The 15,285-nt window shown below is 39.3% G+C and overlaps 1 protein-coding gene across 1 annotated transcript in view; it reads right to left on the reverse strand.

Moving 5' to 3' along the window:
- The window catches only part of tead3a (TEA domain family member 3 a), a 19,375-nt gene extending 6,006 nt beyond the window's left edge, over positions 1–13,369 (reverse strand). The window contains exons 1-5 of the mRNA XM_056423971.1: positions 13,339–13,369; positions 7,541–7,783; positions 1,277–1,341; positions 998–1,060; positions 827–889 (exon numbers count right to left, since the gene is read on the reverse strand). Of these exons, the coding sequence (XP_056279946.1) occupies positions 827–889; positions 998–1,060; positions 1,277–1,341; positions 7,541–7,783; positions 13,339–13,369 (465 nt within the window). The remainder of the gene's footprint in view (positions 1–826; positions 890–997; positions 1,061–1,276; positions 1,342–7,540; positions 7,784–13,338) is intronic.
- Positions 13,370–15,285: the final 1,916 nt, after the last annotated feature.

Here is a 15,285-nt window from a genome sequence, read left to right on the forward strand (position 1 = left end):
ATTTGGAGCAAAATGATGTCACAATAAAGAACGTTTATTACAGTGAATGGTAAAACCACAAGGAAACTTGTTAAACGGAAAAGATAAAAAGACTGAGGAAAATGTCTTAGAGTGAGAACGTGGAGATCAGAAATGATTTAAAAGAGAAATCTTGAAATTCGTAATATGTGCACATAGATGAGGGGCACATTTAAAACTCCCTATATGTCTGTGTATGTACGTATTTATGTATTTTACTACTGCCATGCACATGCTTAGGTAAACCAAGCCCGCTATTAACTCCAATATAAGTATCTGTCCATAGCTACAAGGCTCTTAAACTAAGTGAACTGCTCAACATTAATGCCATGCATTATAAGAAACTAATATCTTTTCCACAAACTATGATACACTGATGCCTTCAGCAAAATCTCTCTTTTGCACTGAGCAATGCCAGACGACATCAAACACTGACAGAAAGCAATATTTCAAAATATAAGAACGTTGTAAAGCCCGAGCCTGCCATGTTCCCACAGCCATCGACTAACACTGTCCCAGTGCCCTCATGATGGTTTCACAAATCATGCACCTAACTTTTTGTGAACCGGATTTATACTTCATCAAGTTCTTACAGAGCTCCCGCCTTGGATACCTATATGATAATCCTGACATCGCCACTACACTAAATGCTTTCTTATTAAAATGTTCCTTCCCTCGTAGTACGTACAGAAATCTGCCGTAAGCTCTGACAAAGACTTCTACGATGATTTAATGTTTACGTTCGGTTGGATTTGGGCCACATGCAGAGCGAAGCAGCTAGGATGATGAAGTCAGTGAGCGTGTGTACCTTGAGCTTAGACTGAATCTCACGAGACTTTCTCTTGGCCAAGACTTGCAGGTGACTAGAGACCTGACGAAAGACAGGACGAAGGACAGAGGATGGAAGGAAGAAGGAAAGGAAAAAGAAGAGGGGATGTGACTACAGAGGGAAGGGAGAGTTGATTCAGTGGGCACCCACCTTGATGCTGGTCTGGTATTCTCGTACCCTCTTACGTGCCAGAACCTGAATGTGACTAGACACCTATGAAATCAGGGTTACCCCCATGAAAAAAAACACATTCACAGGGTGATTTTGCCATTTAAAATAACCATAGTCCTTAAATAATCAATTTTACAAAGGTGAATGGGTAATTTACAACAAACTTAAAATAAAAGATTTCGGACATATGCAAGGTGCACGTAGCAAATCCTAAAAACACATGTAAACATTGTTGTCCTAAATAGCAGCTGTGCCTACCTGTTTGCGTGTGCGCGTCTTCCCTGTTCGTAGCTTGATATAGCGAGCTATCAGCTCATTTCGACCTAAAATTGAGAAGGTCCAAAAATGTAATTAGAGTGCAAACATAAAACTAAAATTTGACTAATCCCCTATTCATCTATGTGTTACATGATATGTCTTAACTATTACGATGGCCTAAAGAGTCTAAATCGGTGGCAAATGTTGCTCCTACATTGTGCAATGTGGTTTTTGTCTGTGGTATGTCCACAAAAGGAGGCTTCACGTTTGACATTACACCACTCTGACCGCTCTCATTCACTAAAACAGAAATGACCCTAAGAGGCAATGACGACATGATTAAGTGCTCTCACACGGCACTTGATCTCAAGTCCACTGCAACACGGCCAGACATCCAGCCTGTATTTTAATTTGTATCTCACAACATTAATCTTCTTCAATCAGAACACATCTGGTAAGACCATGAATCGGTCATGTTTGCCAGCCTCGGGGTCCCAGCGTAATGATTTGCACTGTGCAGATTTATGTTGTATATTTTTTACCAAAATCAATCTTTGTATGAAGAAAAAACAAAGATAAAGATGCCATCCTATTTGAAATATAGCCAGAATAATATATAAGTTTAATGCAAATGCCTTTTAGTGAGAGATGGCGAGGCTACTCGTGTCGTTAACGGGCTTCACAAACGCGGTCACCACAGAGAGCGCGATCGGTCCTCTCTTTCTCCGCCTCCCCCAGCTCCAACCCACAGCAGATGATCTGCTGGTCTCTAAATGGAACTGGTGAACAACTCACTTTTCACCCTGCTGCAGATGTCATAATTAGAGAGAGGCTAAAGAAGCCTTACAGACGGCTGCCACAGCTTTTATCTTTTAATCACACAATGCACCAACATCCTCAACATCACCATCCTTCTTTCTGGGAAGTGGAGCAATGCTGTAGGGACTGAGTCACATCAGCTCTGGAGGTACTAGAACACAGAATTTCCCCAAAACAACAAATGGGTCTGACTCAGACCAGGCAGTCTGCTCCAATTCCCAAAACAGGACACATGTGCTTTCCTGCATCCCACCACATTAGGCCAAACAACTTTTCATCAGAAGTCAACTCACACGTTCCATTTGCTTTATGTGGGTGCTTCACACCTCGGCACATTAAGATCAGTTGGGAAACAATACACTTGTTCAAAGATTCTTCAACATTTATTTCTGCGTTTTCTCTTTCTGCCACATGCATCTATGGATGCATCGATCCAACCTGTTCAGTCCTGATACAGATAGATGGACCGCGTGCCGATCTGTTGCAGTGTTATATTTAAATAAACCGGTACATATCGGGGGATTCATTGAAATAAATGGAATATAAAACTATGTTTTTATTAGTGTATCATGAAAACTGAAACTAAGCATGGTTATTCTTTATTTCACTTAGAAAAAGCTATTTATATCTACATAGGGAGTCTGACATGTTTCTACAGGAGCCCAGAATGGACACTGGCTCTGGCAAGTGCCACTTGAGTTTTTGCTTTACCTTGACGTAGCTGGCTACCGAAACTCGGTGTTAAACTCAAATGTAACTTGTGCTTTTGAATGTTTCGGTATAATTTAATATCATGCTAAAGAAAGCATTACATGCGGTGGTGAAGTAAACCAGGTGAAGTGAAGATTACTCGAGTTGGCGGCAATTACTGTAACTGCAATAAAACTTAAACAAGTAAATCGCCAATACTTTATCATTACAACTGTTTAACAACCATGGCCATGTACACAAATGTGAAACCTACTTCAACCTGCTCTGTCCGTCCATAATACACGGCCGGCTATGTTTGGACAAGCGCAGTAAGCGCGATCGGCCGAAGCCCTTTTATTTTTACCAGGCTGAAACAGAAGCGGTCTGTTTATCTTAGTTTGTTCTTGTAAACTTCTTTGCTGGCTGAGACAAAGCAGACAGGAGACCAGAAAGAATGACTGATGCCATGAGATGTCTGTGTTCTTCATTATTGATTATTATCATTATATATAAACTTCCTTCAAGAATGTTTTGTATTTTACTGACATTTTAGATTTGTTTCCAGTGAAATATATATGTGACTTTGCCATTGTAAACACTACTGCTGCTGCTCTATAAACTATATAAAATATAAGGTTTTCAAAATTCTATTTATGTTTTTAAGAGCAATCATTTTGTCATGGAAAAAACAATTTGATAAGAATAGCTCCTTGCGGTAATAAAACACTAAAGATACCTATCCCTACCCGAGGGCCGCTGTAGTTCTCAGACACGCTACCAAAGAGGGTCATATTGTTGCTGCAATCCGAAACCTCACAATTAGATGCAACTAAATCGCACACACTGTTCTTTCAATAAGATCTATGCCTCACTGTGGGCACTCAGATTATTCTTTTATGTGTAAGCCATGACTAGTTTTGATTTTAACCTTAACTTAAAACAACATGTAAGAAATAGCTACAAAGACATCGATCGACTAAATTGTTGTTTATTATTAAAATAATAAATCACACACCATTAAACTTCAAAATGAAAAGGAAATACAATTCAAACCTCAATATATATATATATACGTATTCAATGAATTTCTATGTATATATATATATACACACACACAGAAATACATAGAAACAACGTATTCAATGAATTTCTATGTATATATATATATACTGTATATATATACACATACATACATAGAAATTCATTGAATACGTCGGACTCATTGTCACAATACCGATCCAGCTATTTAAATCAGTGTCAACCTGGTATCGGTATATCCTTCCATAAATAAAAAAGAATCTGAGATGAAATTAGGAATAAAAAAAAGAGATAGAGCGATAAATTTAACAAATACTAAGCAAACTTGAATCTAACAGTATTCGGTTATTATTTCAATGGGACTACACAATTAAAAAGAATGACCCAACTTGAGTTAGTCCCGACTGTAAATGTTTTTGATTTAGTAACCAAGGACTGTATCTACAATTTTACGTCCATCAGAAAGTTTAGAATGAAAGCTATTTATCAAATGTCTTTGACCTACAACATTTGAGAGAGAGAGATGTTTTGGAGGAATTGTCAGACGCTCACATTTGGTTGTGATGAATAATTAATTAGCTACGGCCTTATAAATAATTTAGAATGGCTTTTAGATATTTTCCATTACAACAAATTTCCAGTTATTTATTCTCCATTTTGTACCTATTCTAAATCAATTAGATTGTTGTTGATTTCACCTATTAATTTTTACTAAAAATATAAAGGATTTAACATATGATTGTACCCCAAAAATACGTTCTACTCGGTAAAGTGCAAGTAGTTGAACAATATGGCAGATGTTACTCTTGATACAAGTGTCTTATTTTTCATAATCTGGGTAGAACCTCGTTAATACAAAATTAGCTCCCTTAAAAGTTAAGTAAGTCATTAACACAATCATTAACGTAACGCATTAATAACAATAGCACCCTGCATTTCATCTCCTGAGATGGTGATCTCTCTGCTGATCTTCCTAATTTGTGAATACATGCTTGACATCATGGCAGCTTCAGAGCACAGAGACTGGGACTCAACCAAAACGGGACTCGTTGTTAGCACAAGGAGGTACATATATTCGTGAATGCATTGAAGTAAAACTGATATTTTGATACACCTGTAAGTAGAGTGGGATTAAAAAATATATACATCGATATATTATTTTAAATGTCATATTTTCCTGGTTTTAACAGCTGCACTAAGTGATCCGATTTTCTCAACTTGAGTTAGGGTAAATGAGCAGTAAATGGTTCTGACAGCTTGACTGCTATATCCATATCTACTTATGTTACTTTTAGACATGGACTGTTATCCATAAATTATCTGCCAAGTAGCCCAGCAAGTTGACTTCATCTTTCAAAGGGACTTCAGTTTATTAATGTGTTAAATATGGACCGAGTGGTATTATCTTCTACACCAGTCACTCTACAAATGGGCACATAAAAGAATAAAAAGTACATTTATAATATACAGTAAATCATGAATTTTTATGTGTTTACTTCCCTTGTCCTATTGGATTTTTTTTTATTGAAGGATAGTGATCATGATATGGGGGGTGAAGCACAGATTGAAGATCTAATGAAATATCACACCAGAATGTACCAAGTGAAGAGGTTTGATTTTTGTCACAATGTATATAAATTCATAAACATTGTATTACCTGTAAATAAACAGGTACTTTTTGTAGTTCGCTCTAACATTTCACAAATGCTGCAAGGTTTTAAAGTTAAATGGGGGATTCAAAGTTGTCACAGTTGTTATTAATAGACAGTGACACAGGCGTTTGGGTCTGGTTTGAAATTGAGAGACCGGAGGGTTAATGTAGCCGTGAGGATTATGTTCAATCTCAGTGTAGCTTTCCAACGTGTGAATGCAGGTACCAATGGGACTATCCTTGTTTATCTAGATGAAAGTAGGGATGGTCAACACAGCGAGCCCACACTTCCACAAAAGGAGAAAATGCTGCTGCAACATTGAAACAAACTTTCCCGTTCTGTCGCATGGGATCACATAACCTCACAACACACACTCACACAAATGCATGACACAGGCTGCAACAGGCAGCCTGCCAACCCTCAGCCAAAAAAGCTAGGAATGTTGGATGATAGCCATGGCCTTCTATAAGGTAAGAAGAAACCGTCAAATTCATCAAAGCTGTAGTCCTGAACAGATGCTAACCAACTATGCAGTATCGTAATCTTATTACGATACTGTTCATGTGGCCCAATACAAATTAGTCTTAAAGCAATTAGTGACCAGAGGAATTGGCGATGAAGCAACTTCTTCATATTCATTTCTTACCCTAACCTGACCGATCCTGTCATTTCACCTCAAACTAAACAGCCAACTCCAAAAATACCTGCAGGCAGATCAAAAACTAAGAAGACAAGAATGATCAATAAGCCTCCGTGTTTCCAAATGTTCACACTGGAACGCTGGCTTTTGAGGGACATCCTTGGAAAACCAAACCCTATCAGGCAAAGTTTGTTTTATATAATTCTGTAAAACTTCAGACTGATAGAGTGTGTGCAGATTTACTTTACGGTAGTGGTGTAAGGGACTGTAGTTGAGCCATATTCTGTACGGATCCACCCCCCTCCCACACACACAGATTAGTGCACTTTATCAAAATGTGAAATTAAGTTTTACCACCGATGGTTTTTGGCCGATATTCAGTAAAAGACAATATGCGATCGTGAGATTGACATTGATGTTTTCTCGTTGACGATCCCATATATCGCGACATTGCCACATCAACAAATCTGCGTTTTGATCTGCAGGAGGAGAGCTTGTCCCGTTGGCTGCACCGGAGCTAACCGATAACCTACGGAGGTCCCATCCAGTTAAATGCTCCATTCACTGAAAATGAGAATTGGGCAAAAGTAAATTATAATGGTATCATGATGTGTTCAAATGGAACCTTGTAAAATGTAGTTTTTGGTGTTCAACTTTCCTTTCACATGTAAATAATTTGTTAGCATAACAGTTTCAAATATTCCTAACAATTTATATTTGTATAAGGCGCATGAGTTTAATGAAATCACCAAAAAAAGAAAGAAAATCTAACTTTTAAAGATGCCCCGATCACGTTCTTTCTCTCCTATCGATACAAATTGCCAATCCAGATGAACAACTTCAGCCTATTTATAGTTGTTGTTGTCGTTTTGTTGTAGCAGCTGGTATACAACGCTACAGGCTCTTCTTTTTTCACCAAAGGTCCCAAAATATATTTTCAATTGCTGAAATCTGTGTAAACTCTCAACAATGTAAAATGTTTTACCTGTTGTCATTTGCATAACACACAATTCAAATGATTAGGAAATCATCTTTGTATTTTTATTTTTTCAAAGAACTCTTGGCATGAGTACTTAGTTTAAGTTCCTTCGAGCTAAAGGTGTTTAAAGGTGGTCATGATTCACTCTTTAAAATCCAACATTGCTGTGAAGAACTATAAAAACAATTAAAAACAATAAGAAAAGATCTCAACTTCGTCCATTGTATCGCAGTTCTACTTCCCAATTTAATGTCCACTGTACTTAAGTGTAAACAATGTTTTGTTTACACTGCTAAGTGGCTGTACATGCTGCAGATTAAAAGTATCATTCTCTACCACTACTGCTGCAAAAGTTAATACACTGTACATTGAAATCTTGACGTCATCACGAGACACAACGGTGAATATGAAACATTACGTTCGGTCACACATGTTCTGTTCCTCACCATACATCTTCCCCTCGTCAGAAAGTATGATCTTCCTCCTGCCACAGGGAGGGTAGATGGCCAAAGCTTCGTGAAAGCTCTGCTCAATGTCTGGACTCCAAACTCCCTCTGGGTCGCCATCCAATCCACGGTCCGGCCCATCTGCCACTCCTTCTCCATCGGCGCCGTCCTCCTGCGCCCCGTCAGGGCTGCCACGGCAACTCCACTCCGACGCAATGATGACGGCTCCTGACCACAACACACCTAGAACATATAGGACAAGATATGTTCTAAAGATTTCACATCCTCTTCATTACTGTTGCTACGCCTGTCAAACTTTCGGTTTTCCAAAGTCAGTCAATTTACATTGACAATAGCGGCTGATTTATCACTCAAACTGAATAGTAGTTATAAAAACAACGGTTCTTTGATTTCACGCAATTTCACATTTATTCTGTGAATGTTGATGATTTTGACAGCTAACATTAAACTGTGGCTAACAGATTTATGCTGTAGCTAGTTGGCAAATTAAGCAATTTTTTGCTGTTTCTGTTTTACACTCAAAACAGGCAGCTGTAAAATGGGTCTTATATGTGCACATGATGGCTTCATGAAATACTAAAAGGCTACGGCTGTCAGTTATTCTTAGTGTGTGTATGTAGTAACATACAACGTGAAATAGGTAGGTGTTAGATTTGGTGTGGCTGGGCTCATAGAGAGTGATTTATTTGCACAAATTATTCACTTTTGATCTTCAAAGACTGTCAGTATATTATTTATTTTTTTATTACCCTGTCTTGCTGATTAATTGGTTACTATTTTGGTTACAACTCTGTGTGCTTGCCTTGAATCCAGGTTTTTAAACTCATTAAAAAAGCATTACACAAATATATGTACCACGATGTGAGAGCACAGAGCAGTATTTGTTTTGATAGCTCATGAATTTAGAAAAAAAGGCTTCGCAATCAGCAAGGATTAAAGAAATTAATGCAGCGGTCTGCGTATATTGAAAACAGAGTTCAGCTTGAAATCATCCATCACACAACCCCTAAAGTGTATAGTCCGTGAACAAAAAATAATAAACTAAATACATTGTTGTGGTTACAATCTTTTCTTTATATATCTTCAACCCATCAAAGATTGTGGGTTGAAAATACAAAGAACAGCTCTCAGCAGCACAAACTCCCACCACAACAAAAGCAGCATGGAAATCTTTCTTTTTTCTATTACTTTGTTATCCACATGAAAACCCCATTGCTCTTAAATTCAATGACTCTTTCAAGCATCTTGTAACTAAAACTCCTGACGGCATCTTTTAAAGCTTGTGGTTTTGGAGTGAGTAGTCGAGCGAAGCAGCACAGAGCGAGAACTGAATGAATGTGGCGTCCTCACTTTTATCTCACCAGACAAAACCAAGAATTTAAAGATGCCACCTCAGGCACTGGGAAATTACAACATCCGCTTTCACCTATTTTCAGGCATTTTACACACAAAATGTACAGAAAATAATTGCTGCATTAAAAGGTTGAACACTTGAATTGTACGTCTTATTCATTTGAAAAGATGTTTTAACAAGTTGCAGGTGTATGATGTAATAGTTTAATAATGAATAACCAATCAATGATGTTTTACAAAGTTAATTAAGCAATGTTTAGGTCAAGCCTTACACTCCCTTCAACACTGAGGTATACAGCTTATTAATTAAACACTGGCATCAGATCAACACTTGCTATCAGCCGGTAACCAAAGCCCAAGTATAGCCATCAGTATTGAGACTAGTTCTGTATTTGTACATGTTCGCCACAATTAATTGAACCCTGCACATTCTTAATGAGGCCCTTTGACAGGCAGTTTAAGACATTTTTAAAAGTGGTGACACACTTATGAGATACGATAAGTACTTTATTCATCCCCAGGGGGACATTTCTTGCTACAGAAAGGCGGGACCAGGTATAACTTTGCGGTTGCGACAGATTTCCTTGAATCCAAATATCTCCACACTTCACCAAGAGTGAGAGATCAGATTTATTTGAAGTTGTATACAGCCTCCGTGTAGACAGGGTGTATTAATAGCCATGGCATCTGGGGGATCAAGATCTGACAAGCAAAATGGCAAAACCATTGGAGCGTGTGAATGTACAAAGACACTGGCCAAGGTCAATGAAGACACTGCCAATTGGTTGAGCTATTAAGGTTGTACCAGTTAGTGATGGTGAGATCAAAGAGTCATTTTTCCTTTCGCTACCAAACAGAGACAAAACTAATTTAAAAAGACAGTACTTTAGCCATATTAACTTCGTAGAAGCTTGCAACCTAAGGCCACGTGAGGAAATGACACATTCTTTTGTTATTGTTGAAGATGCTCCAAGTCTCCTCAAACTCAAGCACACATATGCAACATGAATGCCGCTCGGTGTAATGTTTTCCAGAGTGTGGGTAACATGGTCCCTGCCACAGAAGCACCACAGAGGATCAGTGTGGTTGCAAGAGCTTCCCCTGCTGTGGTGGGCTTATTGGACACTCTGCACAGGGCCTTCCCAGTTTGAATCACTGCTGCGGGGACTGTGCTGTTGCCATAACGATCAGACAGGCCGTTGTGAGATGGTCAGGGGAGAGCAATGGCTGAAGCAACATTGAGATATTCAAGGGGACTTGAACGTTTTAATCTCTGAGAGGTCTGTGACAGGGAAGATGTTTTGGGTATAATCCATAATGCAACAGAAGTTTCCCACCTGTGGGTAATTAATCTGAGGGATCAAAAGATGATTAAATAATTTCATATTTTCGGGCATTTAACAAATCGTTGCTATTTGTTCTTGTGAACTCCTTTGTATTCTCACCCACTCAGGCCGACAAACTACTCAAAGCTCATGTCCACACGTATCTTGTGTTACAGACAACTTGGAACTCAAAGAATTCCAACCTCCTACAAAAAAAAAAGTAAAATGAAACACAACTTAAACACAAAGAAGCAAAAAAAGTTAGACTTCCGAGTGTAAGATTCTGATAAATCCCCAGGGCCCGTAGAGCAAGTGTACGATAGTCTCTTTCTCAATGGAAGTCTGTGGAAAAATATAATGTGTGCCCAATTTTATTTCGTGACGGACCGAGACTTTTTTGATGCCACGGTCTGGCCACTGTGTCACGTTTCTAGTGATCGTGTCATAGTGTTAATATGCAAGGTGGATGCACTGCTTAGAGTTCAATAATATGTACACCAGCCCAAAAAACATCAGTTTGCCAGTCAGCAATGATTTTGTTTAGGCCGTGCACCTGGAAAGCTTGGAGGTAAAAATAGAAATGGGGGGGATTCTGACCTTCGACTAGAATACAGCACAAGGCCGTATAACCTGTGGCGATTGGTGAGAGGTATTCAATTCTACTGGTCACAAACTTTGGTAACCACTGATAAATGGGATAACATAAGGTACATTTCTGTCTGAATGGCTTACTGGCAAACATAAAGAATATAGATTGAGTTATTCAACATGTAGTACACCCTTATTTGTTGTATTAACAATGCATTATGGTCATTTCACTATCGTGTCGCCCTAAAAGCAAAAGGCCACTTCAATATTTGTCTGCATATGGTTAATTACCGTCTGAGCAAACGTTTACGACACACACACACACACACACAGAGAGAGGAAAATAGATAATGAAGCAAAACAACAATAAAAAAGTCTTAGTGCAGTAAGAACATGGCCATGGAGTGGATATACCAGGACTCGTGTTATGGAAACGTTACTTTGGCTAACATTGCAACTGAGGCATTACTGATACAGTTTACCAGAGTCGTGGAGATGCAAAGTTAGGACAGTGTGCATTTTAGGCATATGTGGCCCCTGTCAGTTTCAATATAACTCCGCGTGGCCAAAAGGTCAGATGTTTAGTGCAGAGAGACCAGAGCATTGAGCTAAATAAAGCTATGAGCTCAGCTAACATTGACAAGAGACATGCACATCACGGCCTGCCTGCTTCTCCAATGGGAACGGTGACATTATGATTAACAGCGCTGGATCTCATCACAGTACTTTCAGATTAACATGGCCACCTCAACTGATGACGACTACAACAACAACTACAACTACTACTACTACAACTGCATACTCTTGTAGATTTAAGACTGCACATCAATCCGACTTTACGCTCTTCGTATGAGTCTAAAGATAAAATCGTAGAGCTATTGGATAACTCCGTCGGGATGTGAGTGCTGGAGACGAACAAAGGTGTTTATTCTCCACTGTCTTCTGCTGAACCCGTAAGACCAGTCTCACATGTTAGTGACACTTTTATAACAACACCAAAGGATTCCTATCTGCTAGCATGTAACGTCAGGGCTCGCGAAGAGGAAAAAAAAAATCACACTCAACGGCTGGAAGCCGTTTAGCCAACTGTGAGTTGGCTAAATCTGCCTCTGATTCAACGTGTGGGGAGAAAAGTAGTTATATCTGTTGTTAAAGCACTGCAAAACACGATAAAGTGGAAGAGACGGGGCTATTTTCTATACTTCAGTGGGTATTTTACAGTCGAGCCACTGATAACACACTCGAGCTGGCATGCTAGTCGGTTAGCTCGCGAGCTAATAATACCTCAAAAAAACTCCAAACTAAGTCCAAGAGCCGCCCGGGAAGTCACGGCGAGCACAGCCTCGAGAAGCGGAGCACATTCAAAAAGGAACTCGCTGCTCAACGCCGGAGCCTCGGATTCAGCAAAAGCGGCAGCGGGGGAAATGCGAAAAATGTCAAATATCCCAAAACTTCAAGCACACACGAAGCGAAGCAGCTGCCGCGGCGTGAAAGTTTCAGCGCACAACAAAGAACTATGTGAGAGCGCACTCACCTTACTGTGGCTTCCCTGCCCCGCTGCGACTGCCACACGCTCGTCCCCGTGCGGGTTGCTTTCCTAAGCTCTTTTGCTTCCCGTACCGCGAGTATTTCCTCGGTACAAATAACCGTGTTTGACAGAAAAAGGCGGAATGCCAAGTATGAGTTTTGGTATGAAATCAACGCGCGGAGGAAAACGCACAGAGGCGTGGCGTCCAAACACGCGCACACGCAAAAGTTTTTGGTGTCCCATCGCAAACTCCTCCCATGACACCAGACTCCTGGTGGAGGAGGAGAAGGGGCATAGGGAAGGATGGCAGTGTTGAGTGTAGGTCACTGTGATGACCCCACTCCCTCATATTGCGTTGATTACATATATGCGCTGGTAGTGGAGAAGGAAGTATCTATTATTCGTTTAAAAACAACAATTCTCCTTTACTATTTGGGCTGAATAAAGAGAGCGACAGGCTAAATCTGTGTCAACAGGTTTGTGCTAATATAACTTTGCTTTATTACCTAATTGTAAGGCCACCTTCCGAGATTATTGTGTTTTACCAATTACTATACAGATCCCAAACAGTGATTTATTTAACAGTCAACACTGATTTATCAATTAAAACATTCATGCTTCTTTTCTTCTTCGGACCAATATCAGCCAATGAACCCTACACAGCAGTACATTTATTAAATACATTTTTTAATTGTATGCTATTTAATTTAAATGGTTTTTTTTTCATCAGGAACCAACATTTGTCACATATTGTGTCTTTTATTCAGGTATATATTCAAATATGTTGTGTACAAATTATATATTTACATTCTTAACACAAGAATAAACATTTATTGTTTATGTCACATTACATATTATGAAACTATACACATCATAGTGATATGCTAGGACACCTGGGGGGCTGACAAAGCTGATCGGGGATCTAGATAACTTGGGTAAGCCCTGGTTAATGATTTACATCACCTACAGCAGGGGTGTCACACTCGTTTTGACCGAGGGCCACACCAGCATCATGCCTGCCTTCAAAGGGCCGGTTGTAACTGTAACACGGTATAGACTACTCAAACATATTGTTAAATAACTCTCTTTGCATTTGATTATTGTTTATTTGAGTGTAGAAATATGGTACATTCGAACATTTCTCTAATATTATACCATAAATCCATTTCATTTGAAAGCTTCAAAATAAAAGCACAGGATATTTGTCTTAAATGTCTTTAAGAAAAGGTAATCAAATGTCTTTCAAGCCGTCAGGGGCCACATAACATGATGTGGCGGGCCGGATTTGGCCCACGGGCCTTGTGTTTGACACCTGTGACCTACAGTATTATTCTCCTATACTGACAAGATGAGAGTAATTAGAGGAAAGGGCCCCGCTATGCAGTCGACATGTAACAGTGCATCTATTGTAAAAGGAGATGTAATGGGCTCTGGATGAAATGTCACGAGACTGACAAAGAGACTTAAACACCCTTATTCTCAACACCCCCCTCAACTGCTGAAAGTAAGCTCCTGTTTAATGGTATAGATTAAATGCTGTTATCTGGAGTTAAACCTATTTCCAACAGTGGGAGTTAGATCAGAAGTGATCAGTGAGGGTTGATGATGCTGAACTCACGACATTATCATCACAATATATTTAATACCTACAGAACCTGCACCTACGAAAATACCCGTGTCACCCACTTGATGTCCCACTGGGAGGATGTTATCCCTGCCTGTGGCCACTGGAGGGCAGTATTATCACAGTCATGGGTATATTACTATCTAATGAAACTAGCAGGCCTTTACCAACCAATAAGGAAGCCTTTTTCGGTGGTAAGCGTTTTACTTTGTTCATCGCTCTGAATGTATTCAGATGCACAGAAAATAAAGACCATTTAATCATTTAGTTGGATCAAGATGAATGACCAAGCCAACACTTTAAAATGATAAAAACATTTATTTGCAACAAACAAAAGTGATCAAGGTAATTATCTGATAATGATGACGGACCAGCGTCAGCGCCTCAGATAGACAGTAAATTACAGATTGCCTAACATCAGGTTATGGACACACATTTACACCGACCGTTCTCCCTTCACCAGTGAGGTCTGTGTCATCTGATTGGTTAGTTATTTTCTTTCCCAGTTTCTAGAGAGAGTGAGAATTTAAAAAAGGGATTTCCAAATTTAAATCCTGTCAGAAATAAAAGCCACAATGCATCTTGGCATTGGCATTAACTGGGAAGAGGTCACGTCTGTTCAAATATAGAACGCATATGAGAAGTAAGCCTCTCTCTCTCTTTTATCCTTCAATATTTTCCACCTCAGTCTCACTCACTTTGGGGCGGGCTGGAGGGGAGACTCTTCAGGAGTGGTTAGGCTGCTCTTCATTATGGAAACAAAGAAGAAGACAATTGATCATCATTCCAGCGCTCCACCCCTTTAAGTCCTCTTTCTATTTCCCACTTATCAGTTGTTGTCATCACCTTTACCCACTTTGATCATTTTGCAACAATAATTCTATACAATTATGATGAGTCCAAAGCCTTAAACACACACACACACACACACACACACACACACACACACACACACACACACACACACACACACACACACACACACACAAACACACACTGCAGTGCAAATAATATGACATATCTAATCTTAACCAAGTACATCCTGATAATTTGCTAAAATGTAATTTGTTTTCTTTCCACCTAAATATTTGCTTGACTTATTATCTGAGTCTTATTTACCTTCTGCACGAGTTACTGTTTCCTTCTCTTGAGTTGTATGTTATATGGATCATTAAAATAAAAACAAGTATCCTTACACTTTGTGAACTAGTTCCATACATCATATTAATACACAGTGGAGCCATACAATCTGATCTCACAGAAGAGATAATCCCACACATGAGAGGAAACTAAGATACACAATTTA

The sequence above is a fragment of the Pseudoliparis swirei genome, chromosome 9, assembly GCF_029220125.1.
Source record: "Pseudoliparis swirei isolate HS2019 ecotype Mariana Trench chromosome 9, NWPU_hadal_v1, whole genome shotgun sequence".
NCBI lineage: Eukaryota > Metazoa > Chordata > Actinopteri > Perciformes > Liparidae > Pseudoliparis > Pseudoliparis swirei.